The following is a 19,362-nucleotide window of genomic DNA, read 5'->3' on the forward strand; positions in this document are numbered from 1 at the left end:
TATTTTACAACACGTGTCTGAAGTTTTACACTTTCCGAAAGTAAAAAAACAAAAGTTTTCCCAGCACTTCTTTAGCTAAGAGGACAGAATACAAAGAACAAACTTGCTCCCATCCACGTATTGTCTGGGTGAAATTCTGATTTAAAAACTCCCAAGGATTTCCTCCTTTTCCTCTCCCAGCAGCAGTATCATGGAGACACTCCTTGCTTAAAGCTCAGCCCACCAAACACCACACAAGTTAGTGATCTGGAAAGGGGTGTAAAAGTAAATAGGTCTGGGCTTCTCTCAGCCTTCTTACTACTGGGTCACTGAGGTTTGCCAAGGTTTACTGCAAATTTCTAGACCCAGCCAGAGGACCTGGGCCTCCCCAGCTGGATGCACCTGGATATGCTCCCGAGGCTACTGTAAAAATCTCACTGAGGCACAGCTGTAACTGAAAATGCTCCCTCGATTTCCATCCTCCCCCTTCTTAATTTCTTGAAAACTTGCTAAGGGTCCCAAGTGTTATCTTTTTTACCCCCTCTGGGTGAGAGTCTTTCACCAGGACCCTTAACAGGGAAAGCTGACTCATAGCAGTTCCCTCAGGCCTCGTGGATGGCTTGGGATAGACGCTACTAGGAGGAGGAGGAGGAGCCGGGTACTGCTTCCCTTCGAACCTTCAGCACGTCCAAGGAAGAGTTGCTTTCCCTAGTACACTCCCAAATATTTGGAATTCGGTGTGTACGAAACAAATTATGCTAAAATGCAAAACAGGCTTCATAGAATATGAATGTTCAGCCCTCCGGAATATGCTCACAGATATCTTTAATTCGATGCTTAAGAGACAAAACGATGCTAAAATGCAAATTAGGCAATGCAATACTCAGAATGAACCCCACTTGATAGGCCGAGCTGAGATTTTAATGAAAAGCTTACTCATACCCCCACACCGATTTCATTCTATCTTTTTAAGTACTTAAAAATGTGTAATTTTAAATTCCACCACTGTCATAATGAACACTCTGTAATAACAAGCCGCGGAACAATGGACACCCCCATATCACATTGTGTCAGGTAATTACAAAGTGGAGCGGCGCGGGAAAGCTGAACCTGAACTGGGAACGTCGAGGTGCCCCTTTGCAGTGTGTAGGAGCTTTCAGAGCTTGGGGTTGTCGCTGGAGCCTGATCAAGTGGTTCACACCAATATCTCAACCCAAAAGGCAGGGACAGGCGCAGCCGACCTTGGCCTAGGGCGTGGACAGAGGCGGCCAAGAGGGGACACGTGAGCACATGAAGGATGAGCTGGGCTCTGGAACCTGCAGATTAGAGTCTAGTGGAAGAGTGTGGAACCCCGCACAGAGGAGAGGGTCCTGCTGGGCGTGGCGAGGGCGTCGGGCTCCTGGAGGGAGGGGTCCTGCGCAGGCTCCTGCGCGCACAGCTGTACCCACTAAGCCCAGGGCATGATGAGGGTGCTCGCGGGGTCACCGGGTAAAGACGCTACTTTGTAACAGGGCATAAGAGTGCTCGTGGGGCGGAGGGGGAAGGGAGAGAGAAAGAGAAAGAAAGAAACCAGGGAGCTGAAGGCTGAGTTGTCCTACTTCTAAGTCGGTCTCAGGAAGGCGAAAGCTTCCTGGCAAACAGTCTGAGAGCACGCCGCGCTGGGGACCCCTCTAAGGGACATCCAGCCTCCGCACAGTCTGCCGTGGCCCCTGGGGCAGGACACTCGAGCCTGAGCGGTGGGTCCGGTCTGTGTTTCAGTCCGCTACTCGGCGCTGCAACCCCAGGGCCGAGAGCTCGCTCTGCTTTCGGGTCCCTGCGCCCTTCCACGCTCCACCTCCACCCTTCACCCCCATACATTTTGCCTTAGCGGACTCTAGGTCAGACTCAGAAGCCAACTCTGAGCCCACGGGAGCCCACGTCACAAAGTTCCGGAGCAGGTAGGGGGTCTGCCCGTCGCCGCCGAGCAGGGATCGTCGCGGGGAGGCGGCGGCCGCGAGGAGTGCCGGTGCCCGGCGCCCAGGAGCAGGCGGCCGCCAGCAGCCCCCGAAGCGGCGTAGCATCCGCGTCTACAGCGACCGGGAAGCCACGCCCGCTCGCGAGCGGGGGGCTGGCCTAGTCCCCCTCCCGCCCCCCCCCAGCCTCCCCTCCCTCGGACCCCTCCCCGCGCAGTCCCTCCCTCCGCCCGCGGCTCGGCTCGCGGGAGGCGCAGGGCGCCGGGGCTGGCGCGCTCTCCCGGGCGCACACACATATCCACGCACGCACGCCCAGAGCAGCTGTCTCCGCCGTGGCCGGCGCTCCTCTCGCCCATGCGGACGGACAGAGCTCAGGAAGATGGCTGACGACTCCGTGGGGCCCCGAGGATGCAGCCCGGCGGCGGCGGCGGGAGCGGGAGCGGCGGAGGCGGCACCGGCAGCGGCGGCAGCAGCAGCAGGAGCGGCGGCGGCGGCGGCAGGAGCGGCGGCGGCGGCATCCCCGAGACTCCCCGGGCTACCCTTCCCCGTGACGGCCACTGACGGTCTCCGCCGCTAGAAGAGACCCCGCTCCTCCCGCGCCTGCCTCCCCCCTCCCAGCCCCGGACCCGCCAGTACCGCTACCTCCGCCAGTGTTGCCACCATCAGCACCACCTCCACCTCCGCCACCGCCACCGCCACCGCCGCCGCCACCGCCACCGCCACCGCCGGCGGCGGCAGCAGCCATTTCATCTCCACAGAAACCAGACACAAAAACATGGCAGAAATGGAGAAAGAAGGGAGACCTCCGGAAAATAAACGGAGCCGGAAACCGGCTCACCCCGTGAAGAGGGAGATCAACGAGGAGATGAAGGTATTCTCGGACTCGAGGGCCGGGGAGACCGAGCTCTTTCTTCCGTCCGCTCCCTTTCGGGCTGTTGTATAGGCTTGGGGGGGGGGGGGGGGGAGGACGACGACGACGACAGGGGCGCGCTTGTCAGTTTCTGTCGGGTCCCCGGGACGCCTCAGCTCCCCCTCCAGGTGCCAAACCGAGGCCAACTCACGGGCTGCATCCCCGAAATCTGCCAACCTCAGATCTGATGGGGGCGGGGAGGGGGGGAGAGAGAAGCATACTATTTAACCTCACAACCCCTAGATTAGTGCAGATGTTTCAGGGCGAGGGTACCGGACCCTAGTGGCGAGTGGGCATGGCGCAGCGGCTTTCCCAATGGTCCGTGTAGCTTTTCTTCCCTTTTCGGAAATGAGCCTCCGGACCCCTCCAAAGTTAAGAGCCGCCGAGCCAGGGCACCGGGATACCTGGATTCCACCCCTCTTCCCAGTTCGTCCCCAAGCTCTTCCCAGTTCGTTCCCAATTCGTCCTCTTTGCTCCAACTCGCCAGCTGCGACCGACCGCGTAGCTGTCAGTGCTCGAGGCTTGGGCCCAAGCGGCGCGGGTCAGGGACGGTGCAGCCAGCGGGCTCGCCTCTGCCGCCCCCGGCCGCTCCTCTCCGCTGCTGCCCCGGTCTCCAGCTCGCCTCTGCACGCCTCACTTTCCAGTTAGCAGACTGGGCAAGCCCGGCTGAAAGCCAGCTGTCTGAGGGGCGGCCTTCACAGCCGCCTGCCCATTGTTCACGAAGGCCAGCCCCGAGTCCTCTCTGCGAGGCCGGGCTCCCTGCCAGGCCAGCGGTGCTCCAGAGGTGGCGAGCGCAGCCTCCTGGCGCTCCAGCTGTTCGCGCTGAAGCCCGAGAACATCGTTCTCCCTCTGTCACCCCCACTTCTTTATTTTCCTCAAAGTTGTGCGTTTTGCCTGGACGAGGATTTTTGTCGTGTGTGGATTTCACGATTTTTACAAAAAAAAAAAAAATCCTTTATGTATATACTTTGGTTTCTATGACTTACCAAAAAAAGTACAAGGCTTGCTTTTTGCGTTTCTTGGTGTTCCCCACTTCTGCACAGAATACTCAACATAGTCAGGTGACTTGGTCATCATTGGTTAAGTTTGTATTTGAAAGGCAAACTGGTTAAAAATGGGACTAATTCACTGGTACTGCATTTTGGCGTCTTCTTGGTTATAGCAAGCATATTTAATGAAAGTGCCCTGGTGAAGCCCATGCTTAGAAAGGGCAAACACAGCTTATGTGTTTGTGTAACTAGGTGTATGTTCATAACTTTACCTCTCTCCCGGAAGTCTCACTAGTATTCCACATTTTGGAAGTAGGGCTTTTATTTTGGGGGTGAAGAATTAGTGTCTGAAAGCAGAGGGAATCGGTCTGGGAAAGTAAAGAAGCTTTGCCTTGAAAATTAATACCGTTCCCTGTAACAGAAGCCACATTGATTCCAATGATAGAGAAAGAAAGAAAGAAAGGAAGGAAGGAAGGAAGAAAGAAAGAAAGAAAGACAGAAAGAAAGAAGTAAAAGTTGTTTTCTCTCCACGAGGCAGAGTGTGCCCTGCAATTCTGGCCTTTCCTTCTTGTCCTGTGTTTCTACATTACTTTTCCGTGTCGTTTTAAATGGACAGTGGGGGATGACAAGAGAAGGCCACTAGGAAATCACAGCTAGCTCTAGCCCTTTAAAACACTGCCTAATGCCCTCTATATGGATGGCAGCTTTTAAGTTTCATAGGTTCTAGAATTACAAATTAGCTAATTTTAATCAAAACATGTGAAACGTTATCCCGGCTGGATATAAAGGCTGACTGTGCTCAGTGCTTGGGGCTGGTGCTGTTGGCTTTGGCTGCAGGCACACTCCGTGGTTTGGGAGATAGTTTGTCCTTCTGCAGTATAACAGATGTTTGTCTGAACTAGTGGGGAAGAAACAAAAACAACATTGTGTGAAGGGAAAAATGACAGTGTTCGGCCCATGCTGCAGGACTGAGTGTGGGATTAACCTGGACGCACAGAATTTCCTCTTTTTAAAATGTTATTTTTCCCTCCAGATTGCTTTCTACTATTTGAAGTCTTACTTCTTGTTTCAATCTGTAGCATTAAATGAGAAGTTTCTTTTTTCTTTTTCTTTTTTAGCAGCACATAATTCAATTGTGGCATTTTCTCTCTAGTTTGGAACAATATGAAAGACCCTGGCATGTCCATGTATACTATTCCAGGGTGTCTAGTGGGTTTATAGGCATTCTTCTAATATAACGTCACCCCCCAAAAAAATCCTTACTTAAAAAGTAGGTTCTCAAAGTCACAGAGTTATTTTGAACACATTACTATTTTCTGATTTTAATATTAATTACCACACCAACAGAACCCCTCCCTCCCCCTCACGGTATTATTATCCCTTCAGCTTCCTGAACTGAAGTATAGGGTAACATAACAAGTTGGTTGCCCTGTATAAAAATGTGTGCAACAAAATGTCATCGAGAACACAATGTAGCCTTGTACGGCTTCATATCAGTGCCGCTGGGGCAGCTTGGCTGTATTTGCCTTCATCTGAACAGCTTTCATCTGGACCAGTGTAAACTAAGCCCTGGTAAGTAATCACTGCCCAGCAGAGAGAAAGGAATGTATACAGCCATCGGGGCCTAAGCTGTAAAAACGGAAACCTGAGCCCCCACCTCGGATCACATATCAAGGCTTGAAGGTAGGGAAATGAAAGGGGAAAGAGGAGAGAGCGAATGGAAAAGTCAGCCTGGGAAGTGGAGGATCAGGAGGAGGCCCCCCTTGGGGAGATTTGGCCAGGGGATTAGGGAATTTTATCGTGGTGTACAGTGACCTACTCGGGTTTCAACACGGCTTGGATTGAGTTGCTTCTCTGTGAGCTGAAAGAAAAGGGATTGGGGGGTGTGTGATTTTTTTTCTCCTCCTCTGGGTACTAGAAAGGACACTGGTACAAGTGTCTATTTTAAGTGCAGCAAATGTGGACGGATGAGAATGACCAGCAGCACAGCCTCACCCAGAGGCTTTCTTCAAGATTTCCTGAGCATGGCAACCACACAGTTAGTTCCAACCGGCTGGAGAAGACCGTCTGGCTGAGGGAGGGGTAGCCGACAGCAGCCAGGGCAGTGGAGGTGGTCTTCTTGTGGCTGGGAGCTAATGCTGCCTGCTGTCTCTCCAGATCAGATATCCAGTTGCGTTTTTGTTATCACTGGTTTAATGGATATGGCAGTTGTAACAAATTTAAATTTGATACAATATAATTTCATGTGTGAAAAGTACACGACTTGGCATAGCTTGGCTACGATGTACTTCAGGGAAAATATCTTCCCAGCAGGAATGTGTGTCTTATTGTGAGCTTTATGATGTTTCTTTATCTTCTTTTCATTCTAATTTTTCCTGGCTTAAAGAAAAACTAGATGCTCTACTCACAATTAGTATGCCTTATTAACTAGTGACCAGTAAAGAGGATGTTAAAAACAGCAATCGAGAAGGTTTTTTTTTTTTTTTTATTACTTTAGACTTCTAAAATGACCATGGGATTATAACTAGTCAGTGGGACCCTGATATTCTGTCAGTTCACATGAAAGTCAGGATGGAGGAGTTCCAGTATATAGGAGAGTTAATTAGCTTAGGAGAACATGGCAGATTTAATATAGAAACTATATATTAATGAATGTGCAAATATAAATGTATGGATAAACTTTCTGTGATCAAGACATGTATTTGTGCACATAAATCTTAGTGAACTGTGGTCAGTAGGTCCCAAACAATGGCACAATTAAAAAAAATTCCAGACTATAAGTAGAGATAATGAGTCAAATTTTTTTCTTTTAAAACTCTTTGACAAAATTAATGTGATCAGATTAGGCACTCTGGCCTGGAAACCTCTTAAATGCCCCATTATTAACTTACTTACAACATTGGTTGTTGTTGTTTTTATCAAGTACTCAACTACAGGGTCATTTGTGTAAAATGTCACAAGGTCTCACAGTTGAAGGTTTCTGTCTACAATATCTTCAATAGCTAATTGTACCTAAAATTATACCTCGACCCTGCCTCCCATGTCTTGAGGTGTGCACATCTGTTAGCGTTAGCAGGAAATTTTCCATGGGATTCTCCAGTTTGTTCTCTGATGGTCTCTGTGGGGCTTTAGAAATGGCCTGTGTTGACTGCGGGAACAGTAAAGCAAGCTGCAGAACTGATGAGAGGAAGAGCTTGATGTTGAAAACGAAAATTAGAGTATGGATTGGAAAAGCCTGTGTGTTTAAGGCTGACATGAACTTACGCCCAAAGCAGGTCTTATTTTGGAAAACACTGTCCTGGTGTCAGTTGCAGGATGTCCCGGGAACTTAGTAAGTGGGCTTGGGACCAGATCTCACCCAAGGCCTTCACACATCCTATTAGACTGAGCAGGAGCCTCAGGAGTGCTGTGTGGCCAAGCTGAGTACCCACTCAGGTAAGTCAGGCATGGTCCTCGCCTCTTGGGAGCAGACTCGGGATGTGGCTGAGCTTTGGCATGGCTCTCATTGCCCATCTCAAGGATCCAGGCTACAGCCATAGGAGATGGTGCAATAAGTTCCATGAGACTAAGCGCTCTGCTCTGGTGGGATGGAGGTTTCTAGAAGAGTCTCCACTGGTGACCTGCTGAGTACGGTGACTAGGAGAATGCCTTTCTCCAAGCCTTAGACAACTTGTAGGTTCCAAATACTAGGAAATGGAAAGGGACCGCTCCACTTCCTCCCAAATCTGAAATAAACATTTGAAATAGAAGAAAATGAGTCTGACAGACTCATTCCCTTCTGTGTTTCCTGCCTCTGCGCTTGCCAAGCCCTGCTCCAAGGAGCCAAGCCCTGCTTTTCTTGTGTGAAAGACAGACTTATAGGAACCAAGAGGTAACAGAGTTTTAAGGAAAGTAAAAAACAGAGTCTCAATGAAGAGTAAATATTAGTGAGCACAAGTGGCTTTCTAAACGGAAACTCCCAGAGAAAGGCCAGACTCTTTGGATTTTGGTGTCCGAGGAAATGTCCATTTGACTTATTGAGGCTTTACACTTCTTTTTGAAAAATAACATGTTAGAATAGAAAAATGAGACGGTGAATCATAAACAGTATTCCTGTCGGCTAAAACTTCCTCTTTGGCACTCAGATGTCTGCCACACTTGCTCTCTGTAATGAAATGATTGAATATTTCCCGGAAAGAGAAGGGATAGTACAGTGTAGAAGGAGGGGGAAAATAGACCGCTTTTTAAAATTGTGCCAGTTGAAACACATAGACAGAGATGCTCACGTGAGCAGAGCCTGCTGATGTAGACTGATGGACAGTCATTAATAGCTCTCGTCTAAACAAAAGCCTAGGGAATGTACTGCGTGAAGGCCAGTGGCTCTGGTACAGGCAGGAAAATGATGCAACAAGTTTTGGTGATTTTTTTTTTCCTTTAGGCTAGTTCTGCAGCTGTGATAAGGCACAGCTGCATGCAGCTGTGCACCTGCCACGGCTACCCCTGTGCCAGCGAGGGCCAGTGTCCACAATTTCACAGCGCTCCTTTGACCCTCTTAGGACGGTTAATGTCTTGGCAGCAAAGTAAAAATGTGGCCCGTGATGGTTGGCTATCTGTCTCACGGAAATAACACAGATTGTATGTGTGGCTTTTATATGACGATTGTATAGCCATCGAGTTTGGAATCTTAGCAGTAGAAGAGTAAAACTGTCCTCAGCTGCACAGTGTTAGAATGCGGCGCTCAGCGTTAGAATGCATCCTTTGCGTTAAGCACTGCATTGAGGTCAGCATGGAGATGGCCGACGACAGGGCTGCAGAGTGACCCAAAACAGAGCACAGCGGTTGTCTCTAAAGGACTTGAAGCCAGGAAGCTGTTGCCAGACCCCCAAAGCAGAGCTCAGTGTCTAAAGTCCATGCCACGAGTGCCAATAGAAATGGACAAAAAAGTGTCAGGACACTTTGACTAGTTTGTGCCTAGTGGTGGCCACCTAGTCAGTCATCAGTGGGAGTCTGTCTTACGCCGTCTGACCCGATGGGACTATAAATATGGAAGCACTCTGTAATCGGCGAGGGGCTCTTTACACATCCCTTCTGCACTATCTAAATTCCACTCCCTGACCTTTTTCTTAGCGTAACCATAAAATAAAACTAGTCCACTGGGTCTGTGTTACGGGAGACAACTTAGACTCAGCTCTGGGTCCATGCTGGAACTGATCTAAGCAAGTTCATTCTTGCCTCACTCTGGAATGGAGCAAGGCCCCGCCTCTCTCCCTTTCCTTATCTGTCTCTCTTAGCAAACCCACGAGGCTTTGAGGGTCGGCCCTACAAGTCAGGTGGAACATATGGACATAACAAGAGAGAGAAAACTAGTTATCATCCTGTTTCCAAAACCATACCTAGCAGAGAGTAGCAGCATCTCCCCTCCCCAGACCCTCTTACCCAGCTTGTGACTTGTTCAGGATTGAACGTTTCCTTTTCCTTTGAAAGTATGTCTCAAGTGCTCTGCTTTCTTGATAATACATGTCAGAATGTTGTGAAGTCAAGTAATGTAACTGACAGATTCTTTTTATTATCATTTAAACCGTGGATATGACTGATATAGTTGCCTATGAGTGAGACTATGTGTTAATTAATTTTTAATTAAAGTTAGCCTTTTGTTTTTATAAAAATGGCATACTGTCATGACAGAAATAGTTGAATGAGTAATAGAAATGGGTAAATAGTGGGGCTGGAGAGATGGCTTAGCTGTTCGGAGCACACATTGTTCTCACAGAGGCCTGAGTTTCATTTGAAGCACTAGTGTTGGATGGCTCACAACTGCCTGTAGCTCCATCTCCAGAAGATCTGCTGCCTCTTCTGGCCTCCACAGGCACCTGCACACACACGTGCACATACACTCACACATATACAAATACATACACACCACAAATAATAAAAGTAATAAAATAAGTATTAGACAAGAAATAGACAGAAAGCAAAAAAAGCTTTGATTTTCCCACTAAACATAATTATTGTGGGCATCATATATTTTATGCTCTTTTCCATGTGATATACATTTTTTTAAAAGATCAATTTTCTTTTAAAACTTAATATATTGTTAATAGCTTTTCAAGTCACTAAAATGTATTTACTGCATATATTTCAGTGGCAAGACAGTATTCTATTGTATGATTAAACTGAAATTTTTAAACCAATTTACAATTGTTTGACATTTAGTTTTTTGTTTGTTTGTTTTGTTTTTAGAAAACAACATTGAGATAAGTATTTCTGAACATAAATCTTTTTGTACCTATTTTCTTAGGCTAGTTGCTAAAATGGATACAAATAAAATCACCAAGTCAAATGGTATTAAATGTTTAAGGCTTTTAATTCATGGAGTCAAATCATCCTTTCTTTTCCTTTTTAAACTTTTTTCAAATTATCCTTTCTAAGAGCTGTAGGGATTAGAGTTCTGTTCAGAAGTATGAGGGTGCTCACTAGTGTTATCATTCTCTTTGAATAGCCTAGGCTGACCTCAGCCTCCTTATGTAGCAGAGGTTGACCCTGAGTTTCTGACCCTCCTGCTTCCACCTCTACAGGGCTAGGATTACAGGCATGAGCCACAGTGCTCGGGGCTGTGTGCATGGTAGGGGAACGTTCTACCAACTGACCTGCATTTCTAGCCCAGAACTTTGACGTTTGTATAAGACTTCTAGTTGAATGAGAATGTCAAAGAAATGTTATGAAATTAAGATTCAACAAGAATCAAAACACACACACACACACACACACACACACACATATACATAATGCATACACACACATACAATTTGCTAGTATTAAAAGAGCTTGAGAGGTGTAAAGAGGGGCTGGAGAAATGTCTTAATGTGTAAAACTGCAAGCCTTAGAACCTGAATTCAGACCCCCAGAACCCATATAAAAATGCAGGTGCAGCATGCATGCCTGTAACCTCTGCTCTGGAGAGCCTTGGGGACAGAAAGAGGACTCATGGGGCTTTATAGCTGCCCAACCTAATTGAATCAGTGATCTCCAAGGTCAGTGAGGGAACCTGTCTCAAAAGAAATAATGTGGAGAAGCAATTGAGGGCACTCCAGCTTCCTCCTGTTCTCCATACACACGTATACACACACACACACACACACACACACACACACACACACACACACCACACCACACATACACAAATAAAAAAGAAAAGAAAGACAAAAAAGGAACAAAGAAGCAGTAAAATTTCTTCCTACAGATCTATGACCTAGCTGTTTACTTAGCTCTCTGAGAGCATGCCTTCTGACTAAGTGATAGTGCTGTGATCTTCAGAGGCCCAGAGGAAAGGAAGGGAGGTAAGAGAACATAAGGAAGAGACGGGCGGGCGGCTATTGGCAAGACAAAGCACTCAGCCGCATGCCATGTCAAAAAGTTGCAGAATGGGAAGATCCAGTTTTAACTGTGAAATTTGAACATCCCATCTCCAACAATACAACTAATTATGGAGAGTAGAGGCCGATGAGCCAATCCCAATGCAAGCACAGTTTCACCAGTGGCAGCCGTGTTCGGGTTGGAAATCACTTGATGACGCTGACATCCTGTGGTCCGATTTCTCTGTAAGTTCTTGATTGACCCGGGAGGTAAATTCTTTGGGATTGCTGGACCCTTTGCTGCTGAATCTCTAGTAGAATTAAGCCTGGCATGAGAATCAGAAGAGTGACCTCAGCAACATGGCTGCCCAAACAAGACCTGCAAAATGACACCACCAATTGACACACCAAGGATCGGGGAACTCTCACAAGGCCCCACTGCTAAGTGAAGATCTACGGGCAGTTTAATGGCTGCTGGGATGGGGAGATGCAGTCTTCTCCAGGGATAAGCCCTCCTGTAGTATCCAATCCCAAGTGGTCAGCCTTAAGCACATATAACATGTGCACAATAACAAAATGGACCCAGTAATGTGTGCATGCGTGTGTGTGTGTGTGTGTGTGTGTGTGTGTGTGTGTGTGTATGTGTGTATTTACATGTGTTTATATGTGTAACAATAATAAAGAAGAGGTAATAAATTTGAGAGGGAGTTTGGGGGCATTGGAAGAATTGGAGGGGAAAGAGGGAGGGGTGAAAATAGTGTAAATATAGTACTCATGTGTGAAAATTTTTTAAAAATTAGAGAAAAAAAGAACGGGAAAACCTCTATTTTGGTTTTATGATGCTCCATAATGCCATGCTCTGATTTTCTGTTCTCAAATGAGGATTTCACGTCGGTTCACCAGGAGTTTATTGTGGAAATTAAACACCCAACACACAGGGCCATTGAAAGGAACATAGATTTAAAGGATGTGGAAACACTGCAAAGTGCTATAAGACTTAGAAATTACCATTATAATTTTAGTGACCTATTTTCCAAACCCAAATTGGACCACATAGTATGAGAGAGGATTTTTGTGTCACTTCCAAAGGCAAGAAAGCAGTCTGCAAACTACAACTTAGATGCCAAAGCACTGCAGTTTTTGGCACATTTGGATGGTTCCTGAGAGCAATGATAAAGTATTTGAAATAATGACTGCTCAGTAAAATTCATGTTGTGTGATCACTGTCATTTTCAGATTTATTTGCAAAAATTGCTTTGTTTTTCACATAAGTAGAAGTTCCTTGATTTCATATAATTCTAAAACTAGGAGGAACTTTTAAAGAAATTTTATTTTATGTGTTTGAGTGTTTTGCATACATGTATGTCTGTGCACCACATGTGTGCCTGGTGCCTTTGGAGGCCAGAAGAGGGCGTCTGAGTCCCAGGAATTGGAGCTACAGGTGGTTTCAGGTCGCTATGTAGATGCTGAGATTCGAATTTGGGTCCTTTGGAGGAGCAGCCAGAACTCTTAACTGTGGAGACATTTCCTACCTTAGGTCTTCAGGAGAAATGCTGCTTGAAGACTTGAGGAAGCACCTTCCACGCCCCAGTCCACTCCTCCCCGGTACAGCAGCATCTGTCTCCACTTAATATGGGGCGTTGTTGCCTTTGCAGTTATCCAGAGTTTTAACTCTTATCATCTTTGTCCACCCCCCTTTAAACAAACAAACAAGAAACAACATAAGAAAGGACTAACTTTTAAATTGAAAATTGCTTTTTAAAGGACAATAATGTAAGCATGTTGGAACATGAAGCAAGGTGCGCCTTTAATCCCAGCACTCGGTGGCAGAGGCAGGCAGATCTCTGAGAGTTTGAGGTTAGCCTGGTCTGCAGAGTGAGGTTCCAGCCAGCCAGAGCGATATAGTAAGACCCTGTTTTGTTTTGTTTTAAAGTTGAAACAATAGTTATTGGAATTCTCTACAAGAAAGGTTTGAAAACTTGTCTGGGCCATAAACGTTTCATAATTTACCTCTCCTGGAATGTACGGTGACAATGGCAAAGATCTCTTCTTTCATTTATATTTGGTTTGCAACATAATGAGTTCATGTGCTACCAAGCATATTAAACTCTGTCTAGAAACTTAGGCTATTAAATGATTCACTCCTTGAGGACATTTGGCTTCTTAATTCAACAGTGGGTACAGGAGAGTTTATACTCTATCTCTTTTTGGTTTTAATTTTATTATTTATTTTATGTGTGTGGCTGTTTTGCCTGCATATATGTCTGTGTCCCACATGTGTGCAGTACCCATAGGGGTCAGAAGAGGGCATTCAGATCCCCCTAGAACTAGAGTTACTGACAGTTGTGAGCTGCCTTGTGGGTGCTGGGAATTGAACCTGGGTCCTCTGGAAGAGCTGTCAGTGCTCTTACCTGCTGGGCCATTTTTCTCACCCCTCTAGTCTATATCTTATGAATATATATATGTATACATGAATATATATATTTCTTATGAATATATATATTCAATTTCTCTTTTTGACCGTGTTCCTTCCTTCTCAAATGGTTTGAGATTTATCATTTGAGTTCCTATATGCCCCTTGTTTCCTGCCCCTGCACTCATATATCAGAACAATATGGCTTTTATTTTCATTTTCAGTGACAAGAAAAGGAATATTTTATAGTTACTTCTCTGACATTTATAGTAACTCAAAAATCATGGAATAGATCAAATTCATATCAACTGTTTCATGAAACCTCTGAGTTTCCAACAGAAAACAAATAAAACTGAGTTTTTGTTTTTGTTAAAATGTCCAAATAATATGACTTTGGTGTTAATAATCCAGTTGAGGTTTTGGTTTTTATCTGATGTCTGAAAATTCTGTGTGTATCGCTCAGATTGGTTCTGAAAGGATGAATGAATGGATTTGCAGCTGGACTAAAACAAACAAATCTATATCCTCAGCTGGGTGGTTGATGCATGAATTATGCATCTGTAGCCTTTGTGTGATTTCAGAACTTAGACACAGTGGAGAAAGTAGTGTCTATTAAGCAGGGTACCAGGAGCCTCAGACTGAACTAGGAAAGGGGATACAAAACCAGATGTAGGAGCCAGGAGTTACTGTGCAGAGGATATCTTGTTGACACAGTCCTCTTAGAGATTGGGACAAGCAGCAAATAGACCAACAGGATGGCTTGAGCTTGGCTTTTAATACTGCTGCGAATAGATTTTGATGCAAGGCAAGAATCATCCTCGGAGATGTCTGCTGCCAGACCCTCTGGTGGAGGACCTTGGTTTGTGTGCTCAGATACTGTCATTTTCGGGTTAGTGAAAGAATTGGGTCTTAGGGGAGAGTGGCATCTCATTAAAGGGATCTCCTTTGATTAAATGGAACAGCACTTAGCCCGGTCTTCCTCAGTGGTATTCCTGAAGTTGCTACGCTTATTATTCATTGCGAGCATGTCATCTTCGTGCGTTCATGGAAAGAATGTCTATTTAATGTGGACTCAGCCAGCCATCAGAGAGAATAAATGCCTCACTAAAGATTGATGTGGCTGGCTGTTGGCCATGTGGATGGTGACACTGAATCAATCTGGCTGTTTTTTTAATTGCTAGTGCTCTAAACCATCATAGATCGACGCAGTTGGATCTTAGAACTTAAGTGGGTACTAAAGGAAAAAAAAAGTAGCATCCTGTGGGTGGTTTGAAATGCCAGGTTTATTTCTGTGGGATCAGCACTTTAATGGAGCCCTTCTGAGATCTGAGGTCATAGAATTTAAGAAAAAATGAAACACATGCTGAGGGTCCCTACATTCAGGCTCGGCCTTGGTGCTTCATTTAGGTATGTAAATTATGTACCCCAGTGGAATTCAGAAATGACAGCATCTAAGAAGAAGAATATAAGATTCTCTGAACTACAAAGAAGTTAGGATCTATAGTTTTCCCAGTTCAGCCTAGGAGGCTCATGGTTGCTTGATAGCTGTTTAAGCATAAAGACCAATAGCACAAACAGGCTCACATTTTGTTTCTGGATCTAGCAATTGATAAATTGATAGACACAATCACTTGGCCTAAGTATTAAATCTGTCAACCATATACACTGTTTTCAAACTTTGATATTTCCAGTAACAGCAATAACACCTTACACTCACGTATTAGCTTATAGTTGATAAAATTGTTTTATCCAAAATCTAGCTGACTCGTAACCTTCAACTGTGTTGGCACTTTTAAGTCACTTATCAGAAGACATAGTGACCTTGATTTCATGGAGAATGAATCTGTCACTAGCACAACTTATAAAACAAAGTATCCATCAAGTTAACAAATACCTTTATAAAGGGAAAATTGTAAAGAGGGACCCTTGAAATTTAGTCAGGTTTTTGTATGATACTGGTTGACAATTGAGAAATTATTTTTCTGTTGAGACTGTTTTATTTGCAGTAAGAGGCACATTAAGTAACAACAGTGAGTCAGAAAGCAATTCTAATTTAAATTAATTAGAACTACAAAAAGCTCATTTTTATTTTCAAAACATTTTCTTAGTTTTTTTGCACGTTTAAATATTTTTGTAATCCTGTAGAATTTAAACTTTGCAGAATGTGCTAAAGTAAGTTTTCCTGTTCATAGATGAAGTCGACAAGTACCTTTTTATTGTCTTTAAATTGCCAGCGTCTGAAGGCCTGTCATAATTAGATGAATCATTCTGCAATTTCAATGCATTACAACCTTGAACATGATTGAAAAGTGAACAGGCCTCTAGGGGCAGTGGGACTGGCATGAAATGGGATACGGCTAAAAGAATTGAACTCGTACATTCTTTTCAAATAATTATTGATTACAGGATTGAGTAGTAGCTTCTACTTCTCTTTCAGAACTTTGCAGAGAACACCATGAATGAACTTCTTGGCTGGTATGGCTATGATAAAGTTGAATTAAAAGATGGTGAAGACATTGAGTTCAGGAGTTACCCTACTGATGGGGAGAGCCGACAGCACATTTCTGTTCTCAAAGGTAAAGGTGTTTAATGGCTCTTTGTTCATGCAGAGAAGAATGAACCGTCTCCACCTGCCAGAACTGAACTCTTGTGGGTCTCATTTTGTTGTTATGCATGCAGCTAGCTTAAAGTTCAGCTCCTCACACTGTGGGCTGTGACCCATGTGGGACTGAGTAAATAAATGTGGGAGCTGGGCGAACTTTGGCAACAGTAAAAGGTTTTTGGAGATGTAGTGGCCCCAGCTCCATTGCAGTGTGCAATGCATTTGAGGTGTTCCTAAAAGTGCATGCATGTGATGCATCATAGGACTCCACTGCAGCCTTGGTTCTGAACACACAGCATGAGTGCTTTGCCCCATGCAAGCTGTCATGCCACACAGCGACAACAAATGCCTCCTGAGACACCTGAGCTCAGACTCAAGAGTACTGTGTATTATGAGTCGCAGTGTTCTTACTATACATACGAAGTTCTCTGCTCTTGTAGAAGGGTAATTGCTTAATTATGGAAAGCAAAGACTTCATATTTTCCAATGTCAGTACTCAGCATTTAAGTACCAAATTAGTGTATTTTTGGATTTATTGTCTTAGAATATTTGGTTTTTTAGAAATGTCATTTGGGTATCTGACTTGAATTGCATTTAAAAAATCACTAAATGAAGTTTGGATTGGGATTAGGACAGAATTTCCAATAATTTCCAAAATGGCTATAAACATCCTTCTGCCATTTTGTACTATGTATTTTGTGCAGTGGCATTCTCAGTGTTGATTATAAGTCAAAATATAGATCAACACTGAGAAATGTTGAAGATGTTCTATATCACACTGTATCGATATTCAGCCAAGATTTACTTCCCTACATAAAATCACACAAGTACATTTGTCTCATTAATATACAAATTTGTTTTCCTCTTTAATAAATGACAAAATTGCATGTATAATGATAAAAGAATTGTCTTAAGATCGTTTCTGTACGATGTGTTATCAGCAAATGTCTGATTTGTACACATATTTTACATACCTATACCTCTAGTGTGGTGTAGAAGTTCCTTGGTGAAAGGGAGTTGGGAGTGGAAGGATTCCAGAAGCTCTGCTTAAGTGTATTCCCAGTGTGCTTTCCTGTAAGCAGAGTTCCACAGAACATCAGAGCTCAACAGAAAACAAAAATAGACATGGCTCCGTGTCCTTCCAGCAGCAGGAAAAACAGGCCAGGACCGAGGACCTTAGTGCTGTGGTCCTGCCGAACGTTCAGAGAAACAGTGCTTGCTGACTTTGAGCTCCACGGTCCCTTTAACTCATCACCCGTGCAGGGGACCAGGGCTTTCTGGGTGTGCAATGTTGGGTTTATGTGTTGAGATAGCAGGGGGAGTTCGCTGTTTTCTTGTGAGCCTCCTTCACTATATATGGATGGGAATTCTAAAAGGAAGCCTTATTTTCGTTCTGTGTGTCGTTTCCCTCGTTCGCTGCCCCACCGCTCTTGAAGAGGGTAAGGAGAGCAGAACACATTGTAGAGGGTTAGATCAGAGTCCAGTGAGAGCATGGAGATTGCAGAGGAATGGCAGAGTGGAATTTACACGGATTCTGAGTGGACAGCAGGAAGCCTGTATGACTCCAGAATTAGTAAACCTAAATCTGGAATGAGAGTCTGTGCATAAGATAAAAGAGGAGGAACATGTGAAGGCATTTTAGTCAAATGTGGGTACAACTAACTGTTCATTATCACTGGCTCTTGGCTCAGTGTTTGTGTTACATCGAAATCTATTGGCATAATACCTGTTCAAATATTTCCTTCCCAGTCTTTAAGAAAGAGTATTTTCTTCTTAGATGCCAGACAACGAAATGTAAATGAGCTGTCCTGCAGGCATGTGGAATTGAATGTTCATGACAAATTTTATGTTAAGCTTGCTATGAAATTGTACACATCACGTTATGGAGATAGTATCATCAATTTCACTGTAAATGAAAAAATGCAAGTCCCGAGCTTACAGTCTATAAACTAATAGCCTCTGCAGAACTTCGCCTGGGTAATCATCTTTGCCTCTGGGGAACGTGGAAAGAGTCCCACGCTTCTCATGGTTGAAACTCTCTTTCTCCTCCCCACCTCCTCTCTATTTCTGTGTGACACAAGGATATAAAATGCACTACGTTGTAAATTTTATTTTGATTTTTGTTAATTTTTAATGGGTATTACCAATACCCAGTGCAATAGTAGGTTTTTGTTTTTAAATCACTTGGTTCATTTGATTATACCATGGCTTAGATTTATAATGCAGTGGGACATGGTTACCATTCTGGGATACATTTTAGGCTTCCCCCCACAGTCAGGGAGTGACGCTTGCTATATATCACTTTGTACAAGGAAAAGGTTAATTGCCTCTCAATTTTCTGTGGGATTTTACAGTGCTAAAATTCATCACCATGATTCAACTGGGATATTAGCTATCATAGTGGAGCAAATTATAAAGAAAAGCCCTTTGGGAATTGATGGTAGCAAACTATAAAGCTTCAGGATGGACTGTGGAGTTCTGGGAAATTGCTTAAATGTTTGCAAGGAAAATTTTGTTCTGTTACATAACCAATGTACTTGAAGAAATAAGGAAAAATTAAAGGCTAATGAATACGTTCTTGGTTATATTGAATGATTTTTTTTCTCTTACAGAAAATTCTTTGCCAAAACCAAAATTACCAGAGGACAGTGTTATTTCATCATACAATATAAGCGCAGGCTATTCAGGCCTTGCCACTGGGAATGGACTCAGTGACTCCCCTGCAGGGTCAAAGGACCATGGCAATGTGCCCATTATTGTACCTTTAATTCCACCACCTTTCATAAAGCCGCCAGCAGGTAAGCACCATTGGGATGCCCAACCGTAACAGTCTGTATACAGTTGTCTTCACTGTCTTAAGACCAATTATTAAAAACTCAACCTTAATGAAGATGGTTTGATGACTGGTATAGATAAGTGTTAGCTCACATATTGCTTAAAGTATTATTGCTATTATCCCCAAACTTTCCTCTTCTCTTTCTGCTTGGGCTGTAGCATTCAACTGATTCCAGACCTTTTCTACCACCAGACTCAGAAAAAAGATGCTTTCCTTTTCTGAAGTCACCTGGTTTTTTTTTTCCCTTTAAGAATAAAATACATACCATGACTGGTAAACAAAATGTACACATGATTGAACAGGGTGGGGCCTAAGGAGGGCCAGGTCTTTGGGGGTTTTCTGAGGAAAGG

At 44.4% G+C, this 19,362-nt stretch overlaps 1 protein-coding gene across 1 annotated transcript in view; it reads left to right on the top strand.

The window, feature by feature from the left end:
- The first annotated feature begins 2,109 nt into the window (after positions 1–2,109).
- The window catches only part of Sobp (sine oculis binding protein homolog), a 172,418-nt gene continuing 155,165 nt past the window's right edge, over positions 2,110–19,362 (top strand). The window contains exons 1-3 of the mRNA XM_059272458.1: positions 2,110–2,802; positions 16,012–16,150; positions 18,789–18,974. Coding sequence (XP_059128441.1) covers positions 2,707–2,802; positions 16,012–16,150; positions 18,789–18,974 — 421 coding nt within the window. The 5' untranslated portion in view covers positions 2,110–2,706. The remainder of the gene's footprint in view (positions 2,803–16,011; positions 16,151–18,788; positions 18,975–19,362) is intronic.

Source organism: Peromyscus eremicus, chromosome 8b (genome assembly GCF_949786415.1).
Source record: "Peromyscus eremicus chromosome 8b, PerEre_H2_v1, whole genome shotgun sequence".
Taxonomy (NCBI): Eukaryota; Metazoa; Chordata; class Mammalia; order Rodentia; family Cricetidae; genus Peromyscus; species Peromyscus eremicus.